Source organism: Rhinolophus sinicus, chromosome 14, assembly GCF_057876585.1.
Source record: "Rhinolophus sinicus isolate RSI-liver-muscle chromosome 14, RSI-T2T, whole genome shotgun sequence".
NCBI lineage: Eukaryota > Metazoa > Chordata > Mammalia > Chiroptera > Rhinolophidae > Rhinolophus > Rhinolophus sinicus.
In genome coordinates, this window is record NC_142514.1 from 183,255,079 (window position 1) to 183,275,909 (window position 20,831).

At 37.3% G+C, this 20,831-nt stretch overlaps 1 protein-coding gene across 3 annotated transcripts in view; it reads left to right on the top strand.

Annotated features, from left to right (window-relative positions):
• PACS1 (phosphofurin acidic cluster sorting protein 1) overlaps positions 1 to 20,831 on the top strand; it is a 115,163-nt gene that overhangs the window by 60,782 nt on the left and 33,550 nt on the right. For all 3 annotated transcript variants that reach the window (XM_019737688.3, XM_019737689.3, XM_074336720.2), the window contains exon 2: positions 18,203 to 18,290. In XM_019737688.3, the coding sequence (XP_019593247.1) occupies positions 18,203 to 18,290 (88 nt within the window). The remainder of the gene's footprint in view (positions 1 to 18,202; positions 18,291 to 20,831) is intronic.

The following is a 20,831-nucleotide window of genomic DNA, read 5'->3' on the forward strand; positions in this document are numbered from 1 at the left end:
CAGGCGCTGGGAAGAGCCCAGTGAGCCAGGCTAAAAAAGCAGTAGCTAGAAGCTGTAAGAACTGAGCAGATTTATCAGCTGCTGCATACCACAGGAGTGACAAATTTATGGTTTGCACTAGGCAAGTGAACTGCCTACTAGAATAAAACAATAATCCTCAGGACACAACAGAATCCACAGTTGCTACATCTTATCTACAATGTCTAGTTTTCAACCTGCAATTACTAGATGTGCAATTACTAGAGGTAAAGAAACAGAAAAGTACAACTCATATTTAGGAAGAAAGGCAATCATAGAAACTGTCAAAGTGGGTACAGATATTGGATTTTGAAGACAAAGACTTCAAAGCAGCTATATACATATGATCAAAGAAGTATAAGAAAATATCAGAAAAATTAAAAGGAAAAAATGAACAGATAGAGAAATTGCAATAATGAAATAGAAACTATAAAGAAATGGAAGATTTAGGGCTAAAATAAAACAGTAACTAAAATAAAAATTCACTACTGTGTTTCCCCAAAAAGAAGACCTAGCCAGACCATCAGCTGTAATGCATCTTTTGGAGCAAAAATTAATATAAGATCCAGTATGTTATATTACATTATATTATATTTATTATATAAGACCTGGTCTTATAGTGAAGTAAGACCGGGTCTTATATTCATTTTTCCTCCAAAAGACGCATTAGAGCTGATGGTCCGGTTAGGTCTTATTTTCAGGGAAACATGGTAGGTGTGTTCAACAGCAGTTTTGAAATAACAGATAAAAGAATCTGCACTTAAAAACAGAACAATAGAAATTACCCAATTCAAAGAAGAGGAAAGAAAAGATTGAAAAGTGAACAATGCCTCAGAGACTTGTAGGACAATATGAAGTAGCCCCATACGTTGTAATTGAAGTCCCAGAAGCAGAGGAGAAAAATAGGCAGAAAGCAATATTTGAAGAAATGAAAAACCCCAAACTTCCCAAATTTGGTAGAAAACATTAATTTACAGATCCAGGACGTTCAGCGGACTCTTAAGCAGAATAAACACAAAGAAAAGCACTTGTAGGCACATCACAGGTAAACTGCTGAAACAAAACATAAAAGAGAATCTTTAAAAGCAAATAGAGAAAAATGACAAGTTACATACAAATGATCAATATACAAATATGACTAACTTATCAGAAACAGTGGAGGCCAGAAGACACTGGAACAGTGAATATTGAAAGAAAAAAATTATCAACCAAGAATTCAATATCCAGAGAAACTCCCATTCAAAAATGAAGTATAAAGACATTTCCAAATAAACAAAAGCTGAGAAAATTTATCGCCAGCAGATTTACACTAAAGGAAGTTTTTAGAATGAACAAAAATTACACCAGATCTAGAGAAAGAAACGAAGAGCACTAAAAATAATAAATATGTGGGTAAATGGAAGACAATGTTTCTTCTCTAATTTCTTTAAAAGACATGACTAAAATAAATAGCCCAGCACAAGGCTGTAATGTGCATAGAGATGCAGCACAATAGCAGCAGCAGCACTAAGATGGGGCGGGGTAAGTAGACACTGTTGGAAAGGTCTTAACATTCTACCTGCTTATAAGGCACAGGCTGGCAATACAAAGACACATTTAGATTGAGAATAAAAGGATGGAAAAAAATATATGTGAACAGTAAGCATTAAAAACGCTGAATTGGGTATGTTAACATCAAACAAAATAGACTTCAAGACAAGGACTATTACTAGAGATGAAGAAGGAGATACAAAAATCTTTACTGTGTACGTATAACCCATAATAACAGAGCTTCAAAATACTGAAGGAAAAAAAACTGATGTAATTAAAGGGAAATGTAGACAAATCCACAATCATAATTGGAGATTTTAGCAGTCTTTTCTTGATAAGTGATTGAAAAACTAAACAAAAATCAGTAAGGACATAAAAGATCTGAATGACATTATAATTAGCTTAACCTAATTGTCCTTTATAGAACACTGTACAGAATACATTCTATTTTCACATGCATATGAAACGTAAACCGAGATGTTCACCATATACTGGGCAAGAGTGATACCTGTCATGGAGTATATTGCCTGACCCCAAAAGAATTAAATTAGAAATCATAAATTATGAAGACATCTAGCAAAGCTCCAAACATCTGCAAATTAACTCATTTTTAAACAACCTAGGGATCAAAAAAGAAATCACAAGGAATATTAGAAAATATTTTGAACTGGATAATAATGAAAAATACCAAAATTTGTGGGATGCTTTGCTTAAGGGAAATTTACAGGTTTAACTATTTATGTTAGAAAAGAACAAATATCTCAAATTAATTACATAGACTTTTAACCTTAGAATACTAGAAAAATAAAATTAAACCCAAAATAAGTAGAAAGAAGGATAAAAGATTCAAACAAATCATTGAAAGAGAATACAAACAGAAAAAATCATTTGAACCAAAAGTTGATTATTAGAAAAGGTAAATAAAATTAATAAATCTCTAATTAGGGTGATCAAGAAAAAGAGGGGGCACACTGCAGATCCTTCAGACATTAGAAGGGTAATATGAGACAATTATGAACAATTTTATGTTGATAAATGGCTGATTAAAGTGAAAGGAGCAAATTTCTTGAAAGACAAATGACCAAAGCAGACACAAACAGAAATAGAAATTTGAATAGTGAGTAGCCTTTTGCCCAACAAATTGAATTTATAATTAAAAACCATTTCACAAAGGAAACTCCAGGCTCAGATGGATTTACTGTTTTATTATATTGAACATAATATCAATCATATACAAGATGATAATACATTGTGACCAAGTAGGGTTCATGCCATTAATGCAAGGTTGGTTAGACACCCCAAAATCAGTGTAACTCACCATATTAACAGAAGAAAGGACAAAAAGCCATATGACCGTCTCAATGCTTTATTCCTGGTATTGGTAGCAAAGCATGGATGTCTACTTTAATCACATCTATTCAACATGATACCGGAAGTTGTAGTCAGACAATAAGGCATGAAAAAGAAGCAAAAAAACCTGAGATTTGTAAAAGATAAATAAATTGTTAGTTATTTGCAGATGAAATGATCACATGTAAAAATTCATAAAGAAATTACAGAAAAGCTACTAGGACTAATAACTGAGTTTTGCAAAGTTATAGGACACAAGGTCAGTCTACTCAAAACCAAATCATTTGTATTTATACACTAGCAACAAATAATTTGAAAATGAAAAAAGTATAGTTTCATTTATCTTATCATCCAAATACATGAAATACTTAAGGATAAATTTAACAAAATGTGTGCAAAATCTACTAAAAACTCTAAAACATTTCTGAGAGAAATGAAAGAGACCTAAATGGGCTCAAGAATTGAAAATATCACTTAAAATATTAATTTTCTACAAACCGATCTATAGAGTCAATACAATCTCAATAAAAATTTTTGTTTTATTTTTGTTGTAGAAATTGACAAGCAAATTCTAAAATGTGTGTAGAAATGCAAGACAGAATAGGCAAAGCCAGTCTTTAAAAGAACAACTAAGTGGGAGAACTTATTTACTTTGCGGTACCATAAAGCTATAATACTGGCAAAAGAATAGACTATAGATAGATGAGACAGAATAGAGAATCCAAAAATAGACCCACACACATATGGACCTACACATGTATAAACAGTCAATTTTCAGAAACAGTGTCAAGGCAATTCAATGGGAAAAGGAAAGTCTTTTCAACAAAAGATGTAGAGACAATATCTAAGGTGCATGAATATCTGTATGGAAGAAAATGAACACTTGCCCTTATATTTTAACACACACACAACTCAAAATTAATCAGAAGCCTAAAAGTAAGAGTTAAAACTATAAAGCTTTTGGAAGAAGCCATAAGAGAAAATATTTGTGAACTTTGGGTATAAAAAGATTTCCTAAATAGGACACAAAAAGCACAAACCATAAAAATAAATAAATGCTAACTTGGACTTTATCAGAATTTAAAATGTTGCTCTTTGAAAACACTATTAAGGAAAGGAAAAGGCAAGCCACAGTCTGGGAGAAAGTGTATGTAATATACATATCTGACGGGGACTGTAAAGAATTCTTACAATTCAGTAAAAAGATGGTTACCCATTTTTTAAAAAGGGCAAAAATATGTGAATGAATATTTTACAGGATAACATACTAATGGCCAGGAGTTACATGAAAAGATTCTTTCAGTATTAATCATCAGGGAAAAACAATTTAAAACCATAATGAACTACCATTGTACACCCACTAGCAGAGCTAAAATGTAAAAGACTGATAATACCAAGTGTTGGCAAATATGTGAACAAGTTGAACTTTCTTTCATACTCCAGTTGAGAATGTGAAGTGGTACAGCTAGCTTGGAAAACAGTTGGCAGTTTCTTTTCTTGCTAAACATATACTTTAGAACCCAGCAATTCCATGCTCAGGTATTTACCCCAGAGAAAGGCAAACCAAGGTGGGCACGAAGACTCCTGAGTGTCCATAGCAGCTTCATTCATCATAGCCAAAGACCAGAAACAACCTATGTGTCCATCAGCAGGGGAATGAATAAACAAATTGTGGGCTACCAATCCAATGAAATACTACTCAGCAATAAAAAGGAAATGACATGCACCACAAAATGGATGAATCCTAAAAAACATTATGCTATGTTATGTAAAAGAAACCAGAAACAAAAGTATACATATTGTATGATTCTATTTATTTAAAAATCTAGAAGATGCAAACCAATGTACATATGTGACAAGAGGCAGATCAGCAGTTGCCTGGGGCTTGGAGTGGAGCGGGAATTGATTGTAAAGAGGCACAAGGAACTTTTAGGGATGGTCTAAAAACACCTAAAAATGTCCTTTATCGTGATCACATTGGTATATTGTATGTGAGTTTTATGTTTATTGTGTATAAACTGTTTCCCCCAATAAAGTTGTTCTTTTTAAAAAAAAACAGGGCCGGCCCGGTGGCTCAGGCGGTTAGAGCTCCATGCTCCTAACTCCGAAGGCTGCCGGTTCGATTCCCACATGGGCCAGTGGGCTCTCAACCACAAGGTTGCCGGTTCAACTCCTTGAGTCCTGCAAGGGATGGTGGGCTCCGCCCCCTGCAACTAAGATTGAACACGGCACCTTGAGCTGAGCTGCCTCCCGGATGGCTCAGTTGGTTGGAGCGCGTCCTCTCAACCACAAGGTTGCCGGTTCGACTCCTCCAAGGGATGGTGGGCTGTGCCCCCCGCAACTAGAAAACGGCAACTGGACCTGGAGCTGAGCTGCGCCCTCCACAACTAAGACTGAAAGGACAACAACTTGACTTGGAAAAAAGGCCTGGAAGTACACACTGTTCCCCAATAGAGTCCTGTTCCCCTTCCCCAATAAAATCTTAAAAAAAAACCACACACACACACACAAAAACACACACCACCTTTTTGCTGTTTAAAGAATGCTGTTTAAACTAGATGATTACAGTTTAGGTTGCTTATTTTCTTTTTTAGAACCTCTGTTTTGTTCAGGTCTCTTTGTGGTCATGTCCTAGGAAGACTGGTCCTATCTCACATTCTGGTAATTTTGTTTCATCTTGATGATTTTGCTTCCCCTCCTCTATTAACCAGCTCTGGCCAGTAACAGATGAGCAGAAGTCTCAGCTAGGAAGGACTTTTAGAGAAGACAAAGAAATGTGATGGATTATATTTGCTCTTTCGCTAACCCCACTAAAATGACAGTAAAGGAATTTGGTTTAAATGAAAAAGGCATAAACCTATGAAGATGAAGAGAAAGGGAGAGGATATAACAGTGAGTCAGAATTTTACTCAAAACATTTTGAAAAATAGGTGCATATGTAACTTAGGTTTCAACTTTCCTTGGTCTACTAAGTATTTGAGGAGGACACTTATGAGAAGCAAGCTGGTTTTCAGCTACAAGCAGGCAATGTTCTGGGATAAGTTTTAGGTACTTCTGGATATACATTGGGCCTGATAACAGTATTCGTTAAAGTCTGAAATGTAGAAGAGTTAGCACCCAGATTCCCATCCCACCCTCTCAGGGTACTACCTCTCCTCCAGTCCTGCCAGCGGGGAAGTGAAGAGGGATGAAGAAGGAAACTTTTATTGACTAAGCCTTGTAGTACCATCTGGTCTTTTAAATAATGTCCACCTATTATTTTGATCCAAGTAAACTTTAAAAACAGAGAGACCTGAGAGAGTCCTTATTTTCTGTCCCTGGATGTTGGCGTGTGATGGATGCTGAGGATGTGGTGACAGGAGTTGCCACCCATTGTCTGACCACAAGGAGAGTGAGCTACCGGGCTATCGATGACAAAGGGCTTCACTCTTTCCCTTTGTTTCCCTGTTTTCAGAATGGTGAGTTAGTTAGTTCCCCAGCTACCTTCAGTGTGTGTGTGTGATTAATTCATGAATTTTCATATATTTGTTTTTCAGTCTGTTGCCATCGTTATTCTTTTGTCACATTTTTGGTCACTGTGGTCTCTTTAATTGTTACATCTTTGATCACTGTGGTCTCTTTAAAGCCGTCGGTCGCTGGTCGTGGGTCAGCCGTTCACAGCAGCCTGCAGCAGCTCACGCCAACCTCCGGCTGCTCACAGCAGTCCAGTTCCAGGGAGAGCTGTTGTTCACAGTCTTAGCTCTAGAAGGTGCAGCTCACTGGCCCATGTGGGAATCGAACCGGCGACCTTGGCAGTAGGAGCATTGTGCTCGAGCCACCTGGCTGGCCCCTTCTTTGTCATTTTGATATAACCTAGTAGTCTTTGATATTTTCCTTGCTTTCTGATATGACAAGGTTTTCTACGTTCATCTTTTACATTTCCTGCCCCAGACTTAGAATCAGTTACTTTCCCTTTAATGAGAAATGGAATTGAGAGACCACAGTCTCGGTTATTGGTTACTGCCAATAGGGATGCTTATTGCCACTGAGATGGTCATGGCTGCTCATCCTTTTCAGTGGTCAGAACTAAGGAACGTTTCTTTTCTTTCTTTAAAAAAAATCATGATTTCATAGTGATGATTTCAATTAAAGTTCTCAGGGTTTTTAACTTATTTGGCTTTTACTTGCATTTCTTTTATGCTGAAAAAATAAGGAACATTAATAGAATTACTTATTTTCTTTATCCTACATTATATATAGTAGTTTTTAAATAATACCATGTTGTTACTAGCTGTTGTTACTTGATACAGGTTGAGATGTCTTTGTCGTTCTTTTTGTTCTTAGAGTATATCCACTTGGAATAATGCTAACATCCTTGGCTTAAACCAACCAAGAATCACCCCGTGAGCTAGGCAGGGCTCCTCCCATGAGACATGACTCCATATTTGTTTTTACCTCTTTTTGTTGAATTGTAAAAGATCTGTTGACGTTCTGATGTGAAAGGTGAGAATTTAATGCGAAACCCTTTATTTTCTTCCTTCCTCTTCCCTCTGTATTGGAAAACTGTATTTTCAATTTATTTGGTGTTGTTGCTAACTTTTGTAACTTTAAATGTTCTAATTATACTTTTATTTCTGGGTCCACTAATGCCATTACCTTTAGTTTTTCTCCTCCCATCCAAAAGTTGAAAAACAATACGCTTATTATTATATAAACATTGTGACTGTCCCCACACAAATCTAAGTATTTGCAGTACTAAGATTACATTTTTTTATTCAAAGGAGAGTGATCCTGGGATAAAGATCCTAAATTTTTTCATAAATTTTCATAAATTTTATCAGTTATTTAAAATCATATTTTACCTTGCCTCATAGTATTTACATCATTTCTTTTATGGCTTTTTGGGTTTAACCTCAGGATTTCTCATTGCTTTTGTTTCGTTCTTGTTGACAGAATAATATGCCTTTATGATATTCTCAAGTTTTTATCACCTCTCATTTATACTATTTATTGCATGGAGTTCCCCTTTTTATCCAGAAATTTCGTTCTTAGAGTCTTCGTCTTCCTAATCCGGACCATTTGGTATATGAGCCTACTGTACAGCTGTCATTGTAAGATTTCTACAATTCCCATCCCTGTGCATTTCCCAGCTCTCATCCCTGCCCCATTCTGGTGACCGCTGATAGTTGGTTAATTCTCTCAGAATTGCTGTATGAATATACTAGCAAACATGAATGTACATTTTAATTTTCCTCCTGCTTAACGTAAATGCCGACATGCTGTATACTGATCTGTACCCTTTTCATTTAACAGTTGATCTTGGAGATCTTTTCATTTCAGTACAAAAAGAGCTTTGTTTTTTTTAATTTATTTTTTTAAAACATAGTTGAGATACCATTTTATACGAGTTTCAGGTATACGACATAGTTATTCAACATTTATATCCCTTACCAACTAATCACCATAATCCGTCTACTAACCATATCACCATACAAAGTTATTATGATACTGTTGACTATATTCCCTATGCTTTTCGTTACATCCCCATGACTTATTTATTTTATAACTCGAAGTTTGTACTTCTTATTCCCCTTTACCTTTTTCACGCATCTCCCCGCTCCCCTCCGCCTCTGGCAACCATCAGTTTGTTCTCTAAATCTGTGAGTCTGTTTCTGTTTTGTTTGTTCTTGTGTTGTTTTTTAGATTCCACGCTATAAGCAAAATCATACAGTATTTGTCCTTCTCTGTTTGACTTATTTCATTTAGCATAATACCCTCTAGGTCCATCCATGTTTTTGTACATGACAAGATTTCATTCTTTTTATGGCTGGGTAATTTTCCATTGTATATACATGCCACATCTTCTTTATCCATTCACCTTTTGATGGACACTTAGGTTGCTTCCATATCTTGGTTATTGTAAATAATGCTGAAATGAACATAGGGGTGCATATACCTTTTCAGATCAGTGTTCTTGTTTTCTTCAGATAGATACCCAGAAGTTGAATTGGATCATGTGGTAATTCTATTTTTATTTTTTGAGGAACCTCTATATTGTTTTTCATAGTGGCTGCACCAGTTTGCAATCCCACCAACACTGCACAAAGGTTCCCTTTTTTCCATATCCTCGCCAACACTTATTTGTTATGTTTTTAATAACAGCCAGTCTAGCAGGTGTGAAGCGATAGGTCATTGTGGTTTTGATTTGCATTTCCCTGATGATTAGTGATGTTGAGCATCTTTCCATGTGTCTGTTGGCCATCCATATGTCTTCTTTGGAAAAATGTTTGTTCAGGTCCTCTACACATTTTTAAATTGTATTGTTTGTTTTGTTGGTGGTGAGTTGTATGAGTATGTATATATTTTGGATATTCACCCCTTATTGGATGTATCTTCTCCCATTTAGTGGGTTGACTTTTGGTTTTGTTGATGGCTTTCTTCGCTGTGCAAAAAGCTTTTTAGTCTGATGTAATCCCATTTGTTTATTTTTGCTTTTGTTGTCTTTGCCTGTGTAGACATATCCAAAGAGGTATTACTTAGGCTAATATCAAAAAGTTTACTGCCTATGTTTTCTTCTAGAAGTTTGATGTTTTCTGGTCTTACATTTAAGTCTTTAATCTAGTTTTAGTTTATTTTTGTGTATTGTATAAGAAAGTGGTCCAGTTGCTCTTTTTTTAATTATACAGATTTTTTTCTATATAAAAGATTTTTTCTTTTCTTTTTTTTTTAATTGGGGAATATTGGGGAACAGTATGTTTCTCCAGGGCCCATCAGCTCTACGTCGCCCTTCAATCTAGTTGTGGAGGGCGCAGCTCAGCTCCAAGTCCAGTCACCATTGCCGTTTTCAATCTTAGTTGCAGGGGGCGCAGCCCACCATCCCATGCAGGAATTGAACTGGCAATCTTGTTATTAAGAGCTCATGCTCTAACCAACTGAGCCATCTGGCCGCCCCCTCCAGTTGCTTCTTTTGCATGGAGCTGTTCAGTTTTCCCAACATCATTTATTGAAGAGACTGTCTTTTCCCCATTGCATATTCTTGCCTACTGTGTCATAGATTAATTAACCATACTAAGCATGGGTTTACTTCTGGGCTCTCTGTTTTGTTCCATTGATCGGTGTGTCTATTTTTTGTGCCCGTACCATACTATTTTGATTACTATAGCTTTGTAGTATAGTTTGAAATCAGGGAGCACAAGACCTCCAACTTTTTTTCTTTTTCAAGATTGCTTTCGCTATTCAAGGTCTTTTGTGATTCCATATAAATTTTGGGGTTATTTGTTCTAGTTCTGTGGAAAATGTCATTGGTATTCTGATTGGGACTTCTTTTGTTTTTACAACTGCATAGTTGTCCATCCTATGGATGTACCATAATTTATTTAACTAGTTCCTGTTGATGGATATTTTAGGTTTTCCAGTCTACTGCTATTAGAAACAAAGTACATTTGTAGAATAAATTCCTAGAGTAAAACTGCTGAGTCAAAGACTGTATATATTTGCAAGGTGGGTAGAAGTTACCAAATTGTTCTCTGTAGGGGTGTACCAACTTAGGTTCCCACAAGCAATGTATGAGTGCTCATTTCCCCAACAGCCTTGCCCACCATGTTACAGGTTTTTCTTTCTTTTTCTTTTAGGGGGCGGTGGTGGTGTTTGCTAATCTGATAGGTAAAGGATGGCATTTCAGTGATGAGTCTACCCCTATGAGGCTGGCATAGGAATTACCCCCACTTTCACAAAAACAATGGAAAAGGTCCAACTCTCTTTACATTTTACAGGATGCAAAGAAATGCTAACAGATTAAGAAATTAACCACAGGACCTAATTAGAAAAAGACTTGGCAACATGCCCAGCTCATCCAGTGGCAAAAGGAGAAAATATTCCGTTTGTGACACTGTTTAGAAAGGGGTAATTTAAATGCCCTCTAATCTGGTCTAGTAATGTCCAATTAAGAAGTCTGTTAGAATGAAAACACTTGGGTTTTTCTATGCTTAGTGGGGTGAAGCAGAGTTTTTGTTCTTCTCTTAAAATCTTCCCTTTAAATATATTTACATTGAATGGTAAAAATTACAGTTTAATTAAACAAACTGTTTCCTGTTTTCTTTCAAACCACTGTGCTAGGACTTGGAAGGATTCAAGTGCTAAGATAAGAGTCCCTGTCCTTCAGACACATTTACTATGAGGCGACTGTAATTCAAGGAGGAACGTGATGAGTGCTATAAGTGGTAGAAGCAGGGTGGGCCTCGGACAAGGGAAAAATCTCAGCCTGTGGCAGGAAATCAGGACAGGAGGTGGTATTTAGGATGACCTGAAATAGTGGGGAGCAGTAGACACAGATTTAGAGTCTAGGGAAGAGTTTTTAATTGTCTTTTTATCTGATTTGGATGTCAGGATGTGAAACACCTATTTTCTTGACATTAGTACACTCTGGCAGGGAGTGAGACTGGAGTTTAGCAGTGAAGTTTTACATCTAATTTAGGCCGAGTAACCTAGTTAGAAACACAGACTCAAGCTAGATGGTCCTGGCTGCCACCCACTAGCTGTATGACCGGGGGCAGGCTATGTAACCTCTCTGGGCCTCTGTTTTCTCATCTATTAAATGAAGATTGTCATTGTTTTGAGGATTAAATTAGCCTATGTAAATCACATATTGTAATGCCTGGCTCATAGTGTTATATGCTTGCTATTATTATGTTGTACCTTCACAAATTGATACTCTTTTATACTTAAAAGACTCTTTTTCTGGTTACAAAAGTAATATGTGGTCATTGTAAGATCATGTGGGATATGCAGAAAAGCATTTTTAAAAACCCACCTGTAAGCTCAGCGCTACGGAAGTGTTAGTTAGCATGTTGGCGCCTTACCTCAGCAGCCGTCTTGCATGGTGGTCAGGAGCGTGGACTCCGGAGCCTACCTGCTAGGGTTCACATCCTCGTCCCACCATTTACTAATCTCTCTGAATTTCTCTCAATTTGCTCAGTTGTAAAATGTTCATAGAATGAGGATGAAGTAAGTTCATATAGGTGAGGCATTTAGAATAGTGCAAGGCAGAGTACGTGCTGTGTCTGCTGCTGTTAGTCTTCTCTGTTTGTGTATAGAATCCCGGCAGCCTCTGAAATAGAGAATACAAACAAGTAGGATTAATGGTGGGGGAGCAGGCCTAGAGAATCCAGACTCCTAGAGAATAAATGTACGCGCGCGCGACCTAGGGGAAAGGACAGCTTAGGGAAGGGCAGGACAGTGGACAAAGGGAACTAAAGTAGGTACGACTTTTCAAGAGGTAGTAACTCGATTACGGTGGTCCCCCCTTACCCACGGTTTCAGTTTGCAGTCAACTATGGTCTGAAAATATTAAATGGAAAATTCCAGAAGTAAATTAATACATTTTAAATTTCACGCCATCCTGCTCCATCCATCACTGATGTCCAACATATCCGCACTGTGGATACTACGTGCCCATTAGCCACTTAGTATCTGTCTCACTTAGATGCTGTCACCCTATCGCAGTGACTTGTGTTCACGTCACACTTATTTTACTTAATAATGGTCCCAAACACGAGAGTGGTGATGCTGCCAATTCGGATATGCCAAAGAGAAGCCATTAAATGCTTCCTGTAGGTGAAAAGATGAAAGTTCTTGACTTAATACGGTATTTTGTCACCTCACATCATCACAAAAAGAAGGGCAAGTACAGTACAGTAAGATATTTTTAGAGAGACCACCTTCGCATAACTTTTATTATAGTATATTGTTATAATTGCTTTATTATTAGTTGTTAATCTCTCATTGTGCCTAATTTATAAATTAAACTATCACAGGTATGCATGTATAGGAAAAACAGTATATATAGGGTTTGGTACTACCTGTGGTTTCAGGTATCCGCAGGCGGTCTTGGGACTTCCCCCCCTTTCCCCTCCCTGTAGACAAGGGGGAACTACTGTAGGTGGAATCTTAGTTCTCACTATTGGAAAATAATTTCTTCCTGGGCAATTGGGGGGAAAATGCAATAAATACATGGTTTTAAACTCAAGTAGAAAATAGGAGTGGTGTAGTGTGGGTAAACAGCAATAATGAAAAAATCCTTTAGTCTAATTCCATTGGGACAATGAATAAATTCCCACTTGGGATCTCAGCCAGATAAGAAAGTAGAGATTCAATTGGCTGTGTTTTCTTCGCACAGAAAAATCCTTATTTGGATTTAAAAATAAATTAGGAAGTGAGCATTCACAGTATCAGGGATTCACTGTTGACTTTCTATAAATAATAAGCTTTTCCCAAGTCAAGTTGGAGTCTAGGAAGAATATGACAAGTGTCATGAGAGGCAAACACACTTTATTTTAGGGGCCCAACTAGATGGATATTAATCCATGTAGTGGGTTGAATAGTGGCCCCCTGAAAAGATGTGTCTAAGTCCTAACCCCCTACCTGTGAATGTGAAACAGGGTCTTTGCAGATGTGATTAAATTAAGGCTCTCGAGATGAGATCAGCCTGAATGTAGGATAGACCCTAAGTCCAATGACTGATGTCCTTATAAGAGAAAAGAAGAGGGAGATTTGAGACACACAGAAACAGTGGAGAGACACAAGAGAGAAGGTTATGTGAAGACAGGCAAAGATTGGGGTGAGGTGTATAAAAGCCAAGGAATGCCAGGGACTGCCAGCCGCCATCAGAAGTATAAGAGGCAAGGAAGGGTTCTCTCCTAGAGACTTCAGATGGAATGCAGCCCTGGTGACAACTTGATTTTAGATTTGTAGTGAACAGAACTAGGAGAGAATAGATTTCTTTTGTTTTCTAAGTCCCAAGTGTGTGGTAATTTGTTACGGCAGCCCTCAGAAATTAGTACAGTCAGAGATGGAAATAAAGTATATTTGAGGTAGTCAGTGGGAAAGTTACATTGTGCAGAGTCACAAAAACATATTTTCCAAGACTTATGCATCTATTGTATAAAGCCAAGTAAGGAATCTTAAAATTTTATAGGCAATCAATTTGGGGTGGGGGCAAATATATCATTTTAGATAGAAATAATCGCAAAAGGCAAAATGAAATGACCCTTTTTATTTGGAGCCCTTAGAAAAGTTGAGAGATGGAGAGACAGAGAGAGTATCTGTATCAGGTGAATTTATAAGCATATCCATTAAATTTTCCATTAGAGAATAACTTAAAAACTATACTAAAAATGATACAGGTTTTATTTTGTATTAATACCAAAAAATGATTGCAGCTCTTCCTTTGAAAATAGTTACTGGTAGAGTCCGTCTGACCTGATGCTTGCTCTTCTTATCCCACTGTCTCAGTCCCACACAGCATTTATAATTACTTTGAAACCAGGCTTATTTTATTTTATTTTTTAGTTTATTGTCTCTAACATTTATGATCTAAAATGAAATATTTTTTTAGCTCTTTCGTCTAAAATTTGTGCTTCATGTGTTGTGGTCCCAGTAAGTGGACTTTAAAGATGTTCATTCGTATCCCAGCCTTCTTTTCAAGCTGGAAGGTCTTTGAATAGATAGCTGTGACATGACCTGGAGTATCTTCTTCTTTGAAGCCGTGTGGTCTCAAACAGTAAGATAATGCTAGTTCCTCTCTGTGACGTTTTGTCAAGAATGCCTAAGGATTATCCTATGACCCACCCCTGAGAGCAGCTATTTGTTTCTGGAAGCAAAATGTGGGTCCTGCTTTGAGGTGGGATGGGTAGGGAGATCAGAGAAAGATGGAATTAGCTTTAAAAAAAAAAAAAGCCAGATGGTTATACAATACTTTAAAAAAAAATGTGTCCTTTAAAGGTAAAATGACAAGCTGTTTCAGCCCCCAATGTGACCGACTTAAAAAATGTTAATTGTCTTTGTAGAGAAAAACGTCTTGAATCCAGATGATGCAATTTTCTTGTTTTGTTTGTTTAAACATTCTAAGAATCTGCCAGGGGCTGGATGTTGGGAGACCAGGGACTAAAGGAAAGAAAAGGCAAGTACGACAGGCAGGGGAGCTGAGACGCCGTGTGGTGTTTCCTTCCTGGCCCTGCGGTTCGTGGGAAGCGCCCGCATCTGGGGGACTGTAACGCCTCCGTACCTGCAAGCAAGAGCAGAGCTTCGCTTTTAGCCTCTTGCTGTTACTGTGCTGCTTTTGAATTGTGCAGAGTAAAGATGCCTTCCTGTGTGTTATTCAGTTTATCAGTCAAGTCTCATTGCAGAGGAGATGTATCATAGATCAATTCCTCACCTGTGTGGTTTCAAAAATAGTACAACCCTGGGATAATGATGGTAGGACATAATTGAAACGCTACTTGTATGCTGTATCAAGTTTCTTGTATATAAGTCTAGAGTGACATCAGAGCTACAATCTTTTATATTTTGTTGACTTATTCCATTGAGGTCCCCAGTCACCTCTCTTCCCTACATTCTCATATAAAACTTAATTTCTCTTCCCCAGGAACGCTGAGAACCACAGGGGACCTTAGATAAGACCATTTGGTCCCAACATCTTAACAAGCCGCCAAATTGTAGAAAATGGGAATTGCTAGCCTCACGCTAGTCAACATGGAGACCAAGTTCCTTCTCTGTACCACATGGTACTTTTTTTCCAGCTTGAAATGTTATTCTCTGTCCTCACCTTTATCTGCAACTGCTTACATTTCTAAGGAGAAAAAATACTTCAGTCAGACTTTTCTTTTTATTACCGTGTTGCCCCGAAAATAAGACCTAGCTGGACAATCAGCTCTAATGCATCTTTTGGAGCAAAAATTAATATAAGACCTGGTCTTACTTTACTACAAGACCAGGTATAACGTAACATAACATAACATAACATAACACCACGTTTTATTTTAATTTTTGCTCCAAAAGACGCATTAGAGCTGATTGTCCGGCTAGCTCTGATTTTCGGGGAAACACGGTACACTGCAACACTGAAATCCCTAGTATTGTGGTTAACAGTATTGTCCATTTTCCCAAATCCAATGATTGGTTTTCTGACCTTAGCTTATTCTACTTCTCAGCAGCACTTGATACATCTTCTCAAGAACTTTCTCCTCAGATTTGTGGGGGCACATCCTTTCCCTTCCTCACTGGCAGCTTCTCAGTCTCCTTTGCTGGACCTTTCTCCTCTGCCAGACTTCTAAGCATTGGAATGCCCTGGGTTCCATCCTTGGCCTTTTTTCTCTTTTGTCTGAACTTTCCTCTGTAAGAGCTCAACCACTTCCATTGCTTCAAATGCCATCTTTATGCCATGACTCCTCCATCTGTATCTCTAGATAATCGTTCCCTAGAGCTCAAGACTCATGGCCCCGCTGCCTACTTTAATTTCCATTTTAGATACGTAAGCTGTCTCAACCTTGATAATGACCTGATTTTTCTGCCCGATTCACCCCGAACTTCTGCATTTCAGTCAATAGTACCACCACCCATCCACTCAGTTGCTCAAGCCAAGAACCCAGAATGTCTTCAAACTTGCTTTTTCCCCACACCCTGCATTCAATTTATCAGCAAGTTCTATCAGTTCTACCAGAATGTTCCTGAATTCCACTACCCTTTTGCCACCTGCACTGCTATGGTACTACACAGATCAGACCTTCTTCCTGTTTTACCTGAACCCCTTCCGAACTGGTCTTCCTGTTTTCACCGTCCTTTCCGTGGTCCATTATTTGCATAGCAGTAGAGTGATCTTGCACAGATCATTTTATATCGTCCACTTGTTTATTCTTCACTGTGTTCCCATCATAACATAAAGGTCCCTACTGCATAGTCCAGCCTTCGTTTGCCTTTCTAGTCACATCCTGCTGCTCCCCCTCATTCTCTGTGCCTTCTTTGAACCCTTCACATATCCCAACCCCATTTTATGTTTCATCCTCATGCTCTTTACAGATTTCCCTGGATGTGTGTCCCTAAAAGTTAGTAGTTTATTTTTGCTTGGTTTTGATGCAGTATCATACTGTATGTAGTCTTCTAGAACTTCTTTTTTCACGCAGTGTTGTGTTTTGGGATTAATACCTGTTAAAGTGTAAACTTAGTTCATTCAGTTTCACTGCTGGATAGCACTTGGTTATATGAATATACCAGTTTGTCTACGCTTCTGACAGTGTATTATTGGGTTCTGGTGAACATGACACAAATAATACCTAGTTCACAGAGAGCTTACTCTGAGCTTTTATATAGATGAATCCTCACAACAACCCCGAGTCGGCACTGCAGTCTTCATTTTACAGATGAGGAAACAGGCATAGGAAGACACTTACCCACGGTCACGTAGCTAATGACGGCTATGAACACGTTTGTACGTGTCTCCTGGTACACAGGGCAGGAGTTTCTCCAGAAGTGAAATTGCCGCATCCTGGCTTTCACATGTGTTCAGCTTCATACAATGATGCCCAACAGTTTTCTACGTGATTAAGTTCCAGTTGATACGCCCACTAGCAGCATATGAGTTTCCGTTAAGCCACATCTTCACCCACACTTAGTTTTGCCAATTTTGTGGGTGTAAAATGATATTTTGCTTTCAATTTGCATTTCCCTGATTTCCTAATGAGGTTGAGCATATTTTTCTATATTTATTAGCCATTAGTGTTTCCTCTTCTGGAAACGTGAAACGTCTGTTTATGTCTTTTGCCCACTTTTCTATTGATTTGTCAGTCTTTTTCTTACTGGATTATAGTTCTTTATAGTTCTAGACCCTTTGCCAGTATTATGAGTTTCAAATATCTTTTCCAAGTTTATAATTTGTGTTTTAAATCTCTTTATTGGTGTCTCCTGGTGAACTGAAATTTCTAATTTTAATAATATCGAATTTCTCAGTGTTTTCAATGTCTTATTTAGGAAATTCACTCTTACTTCAGAGTCAGAAAAATATTATTCTATATTTGTCCTAAAATTTTGCCTTTTACAATTAAGTATTTAATCCACCTAGAGATTATTTTTATACATAGTGTGAGGTATGGATCCAATTTTTTTTTCCTAGTCATAGTTTATTCTTTTCCCAGTTATTGAGATACTGCCCTTAGGTCAAGTTTCTGTATAATTGTGGGATTGTTTCTGGGTGCTTTGGTCTGTTCCATTGATCTTTTTTTCTGTTTCTTCACTAATACCTAGTGTTGATTTTGGTTTGAGACAAATGGGCATCCACAGAGGTTCATGGAATAAAATACCTTTTTGACATTTCTCAAGTACAAAAGTTAAATAAGAGGCTGGGTGCTGTTTTACTGAAGGAAGACACAGTTTGGACTGAGAATGACATTCTAACGTTCTTAATTTAGATAAAGCGTGTTTCCCCAACAGATTGTCAATCACTTTTTTCATAAGGTCCTGACATTTGACTGGCTCTTCTTTCTTTACATTTTTCTAGGCTATTCAGCTTGACCCTGAAGAAACTCGTCATGCTGAAAGAAATGGACAAAGATCTTAACTCAGTCGTCATTGCTGTGAAGCTCCAGGTGAGTTGAGCAGGATTATTTGTTCAGGGTTCAAAGAAGCTGGATAACTTGTGCCCATTCTTAGGGCTTCAGAAATACTGAGGAGTTTGTACTCTCTTCCTTCCCTCGGCAAAGCAAGTGCAATGGTGGAACACTGATTGAGCTCATGAGACCTACTTAGTCCCAGTTCTGCCTCTTACTTAAATCACTCAGTTTCTTCATATGAAGAATAAAAGTGGTTCTTTCTGCCCTGCCTATTTAACAGGATTAGTATGAAGATCAAGTGATCTACATGCTCAAGTGTTTGATAAACTATTCAGAAATCACTGGGGTGGCTCATGTCAGTTTCAGCCTTATTCCTAGGATTCCTAGGGCCAAGCAGATGCATGGATTGGGGAAGCATTTTGGAGGTTTTCTATAGGGTAAAAGAAAGTTATAGATTATTATTTCAGAATTGGAAATTAGAATTTTACTGGGATATGTTATCTTCTGGGTAATTCCCATATTTAACCATTTAACTCCTTATACTTGATTCAGTATCTTCAAGCAACCCAAAATATTTCACATGCATTCATATTCTAAGCATTCCTGAATTTCAGGAAAGGAAGAAGAAGAAACTGAACTATAGGAAAGTTAAGGAATTTATCTGTTGGCAGCTAATTACCAAGTAGCAGAAGTGGGACTAGAAACTAAAGAGTGAGTAATTCATATAGTCATTAAACTCCACCACCAGCCCTTGTTTATTGGTAAGTCCTTTCTAATGACAGCTCCCTAGAGTTTACTGAGAATCTGAAGTGCCTCTGGAGTCACTAAATAATTATTGAATTCTTCAGCTTAAGAATGGTGTGTTTATTAACTTTTTATTCACTGCAAAATAGTGAACTAACTGTTATCTTATTAGCTAGATCAACTATTATGTAGCAATTTATTGTACTAATAATATTGGTTTCATTAAAATCCGCATCTATACCACTCACAGTATGTGAACCATGCATTGAGGCCCTCAGCTCTGTTTCTGAAATAAATACCTTACCTTAATTTAGTTCTCAAAACTTAAAACATTTTAATTACTCCTTATGAATTCCTGCATGTCCCACCTTATGAATACCCTGTTCATCTTTGTGCGTAATCCTTCCCGATTCTGTGAAACGTTCCCAAACACTGCAGTTGAAAAACCAGGGGTGGGACAATTATGTGCACGTGGAAACTTTCAGTATCTTTCCCTCTTCTCCTGATTCTGTACCCTGTTTCTAGGTCAGAGGCAGTGTTCCAGTTTTGGGGACTTGTTTCCTTTGCTAAAAGCTGTTGCTTTCCTGTGCAGACACTATTGGTATGGTTTTGAAAGTTCCCTGCTGTTCTTGCCATCCCCGCAGTTAAATGCCTTTGCCAAAAGAAATAACTTCTTCTATTTCCTGATTAAATATTTAACATTCTATAAAATTTAGAATTATACCAAAAAAACTACAAATACCCTGAATTTTTTATTGCTTTACTTCCAAGCAGCTGAAAGTAATTACAGATGTTATCACATTTATTTATCCAGTCACGTAGTTTTTCATTCATTAATTTAATAAATATTTCTTGAGTACCTGGAAAACTTGTCTCTGTCACTGTAAGCTTAACAGCTTCCCAATTCTTAAAGACTTTTCTGAAGAGATCAGTGGTGATAGTAACAATCGTGATTTTTTTTTAATATTGTATATTGAAATGTGTAATATTTGAGAGATTTGCATAATTCAGTGAACCTGTAGTTTCCAAATGACCGCTGCATGAGGTTAAAAAATTATTCTGGGTAAAAAGATCCATTCAGACAACAAAATAAACCAGTGGATTGGGTTTTATTTGGAATAATTTAAATTTACAGAAGAGATGTAGGGGTAGTTCATAGAGTTCCCACATACCCCTTACCTGGCTTCTTCCAGTGTAACATCTTTCTTAGCCATGTACATTTATCAAAACTAAAAAATTATTACTGGTACAACACGGTTAACAGAAGTGACAGACTTTATTCAGATTTCCCAATTTTCCCACTGATGTCCTTTTTCTGTTAATTGATCAGATGTTAATATGTGAGAGTATAAAAAGCCTTATTGCTATGGTTTTGATTTCTACTTGGCAGCTATCCTTGAAGAGACTACCACTTGCAGAGTTTTAGTGTAGTATCAAAGAAGTATATTCCAAAAGGCTGTTAAATACTCCTCCTTTTTTAAACTCCATATCTCTTTGAGTCTGCATTTTTTCCATATTTTCAACCAAAACATAATTTTGCAACAGATTAAATACAGAAACAGGTGTGAAAATCCAGCTGTCTTCTATGCCAGACATTAAAGAGATTTGCAGAAATGTGAAAGAATGCCATCTCCCTCCATACACTGTTGTTGGAAATGTAAAATAGTGCAAATTTTCCAGACTTTGGAAAACAGCCTGGCAGTTCCTCAAAAGGTTAAACATAGAGTTACCGTATGACCTAGCAATTCCATTCCCGAGTATTACCCAAGGAAATGAAAACATGTCCACACAAAACTGCATACAAATGTCCATGGCAGCATAATAGCTAAAAAG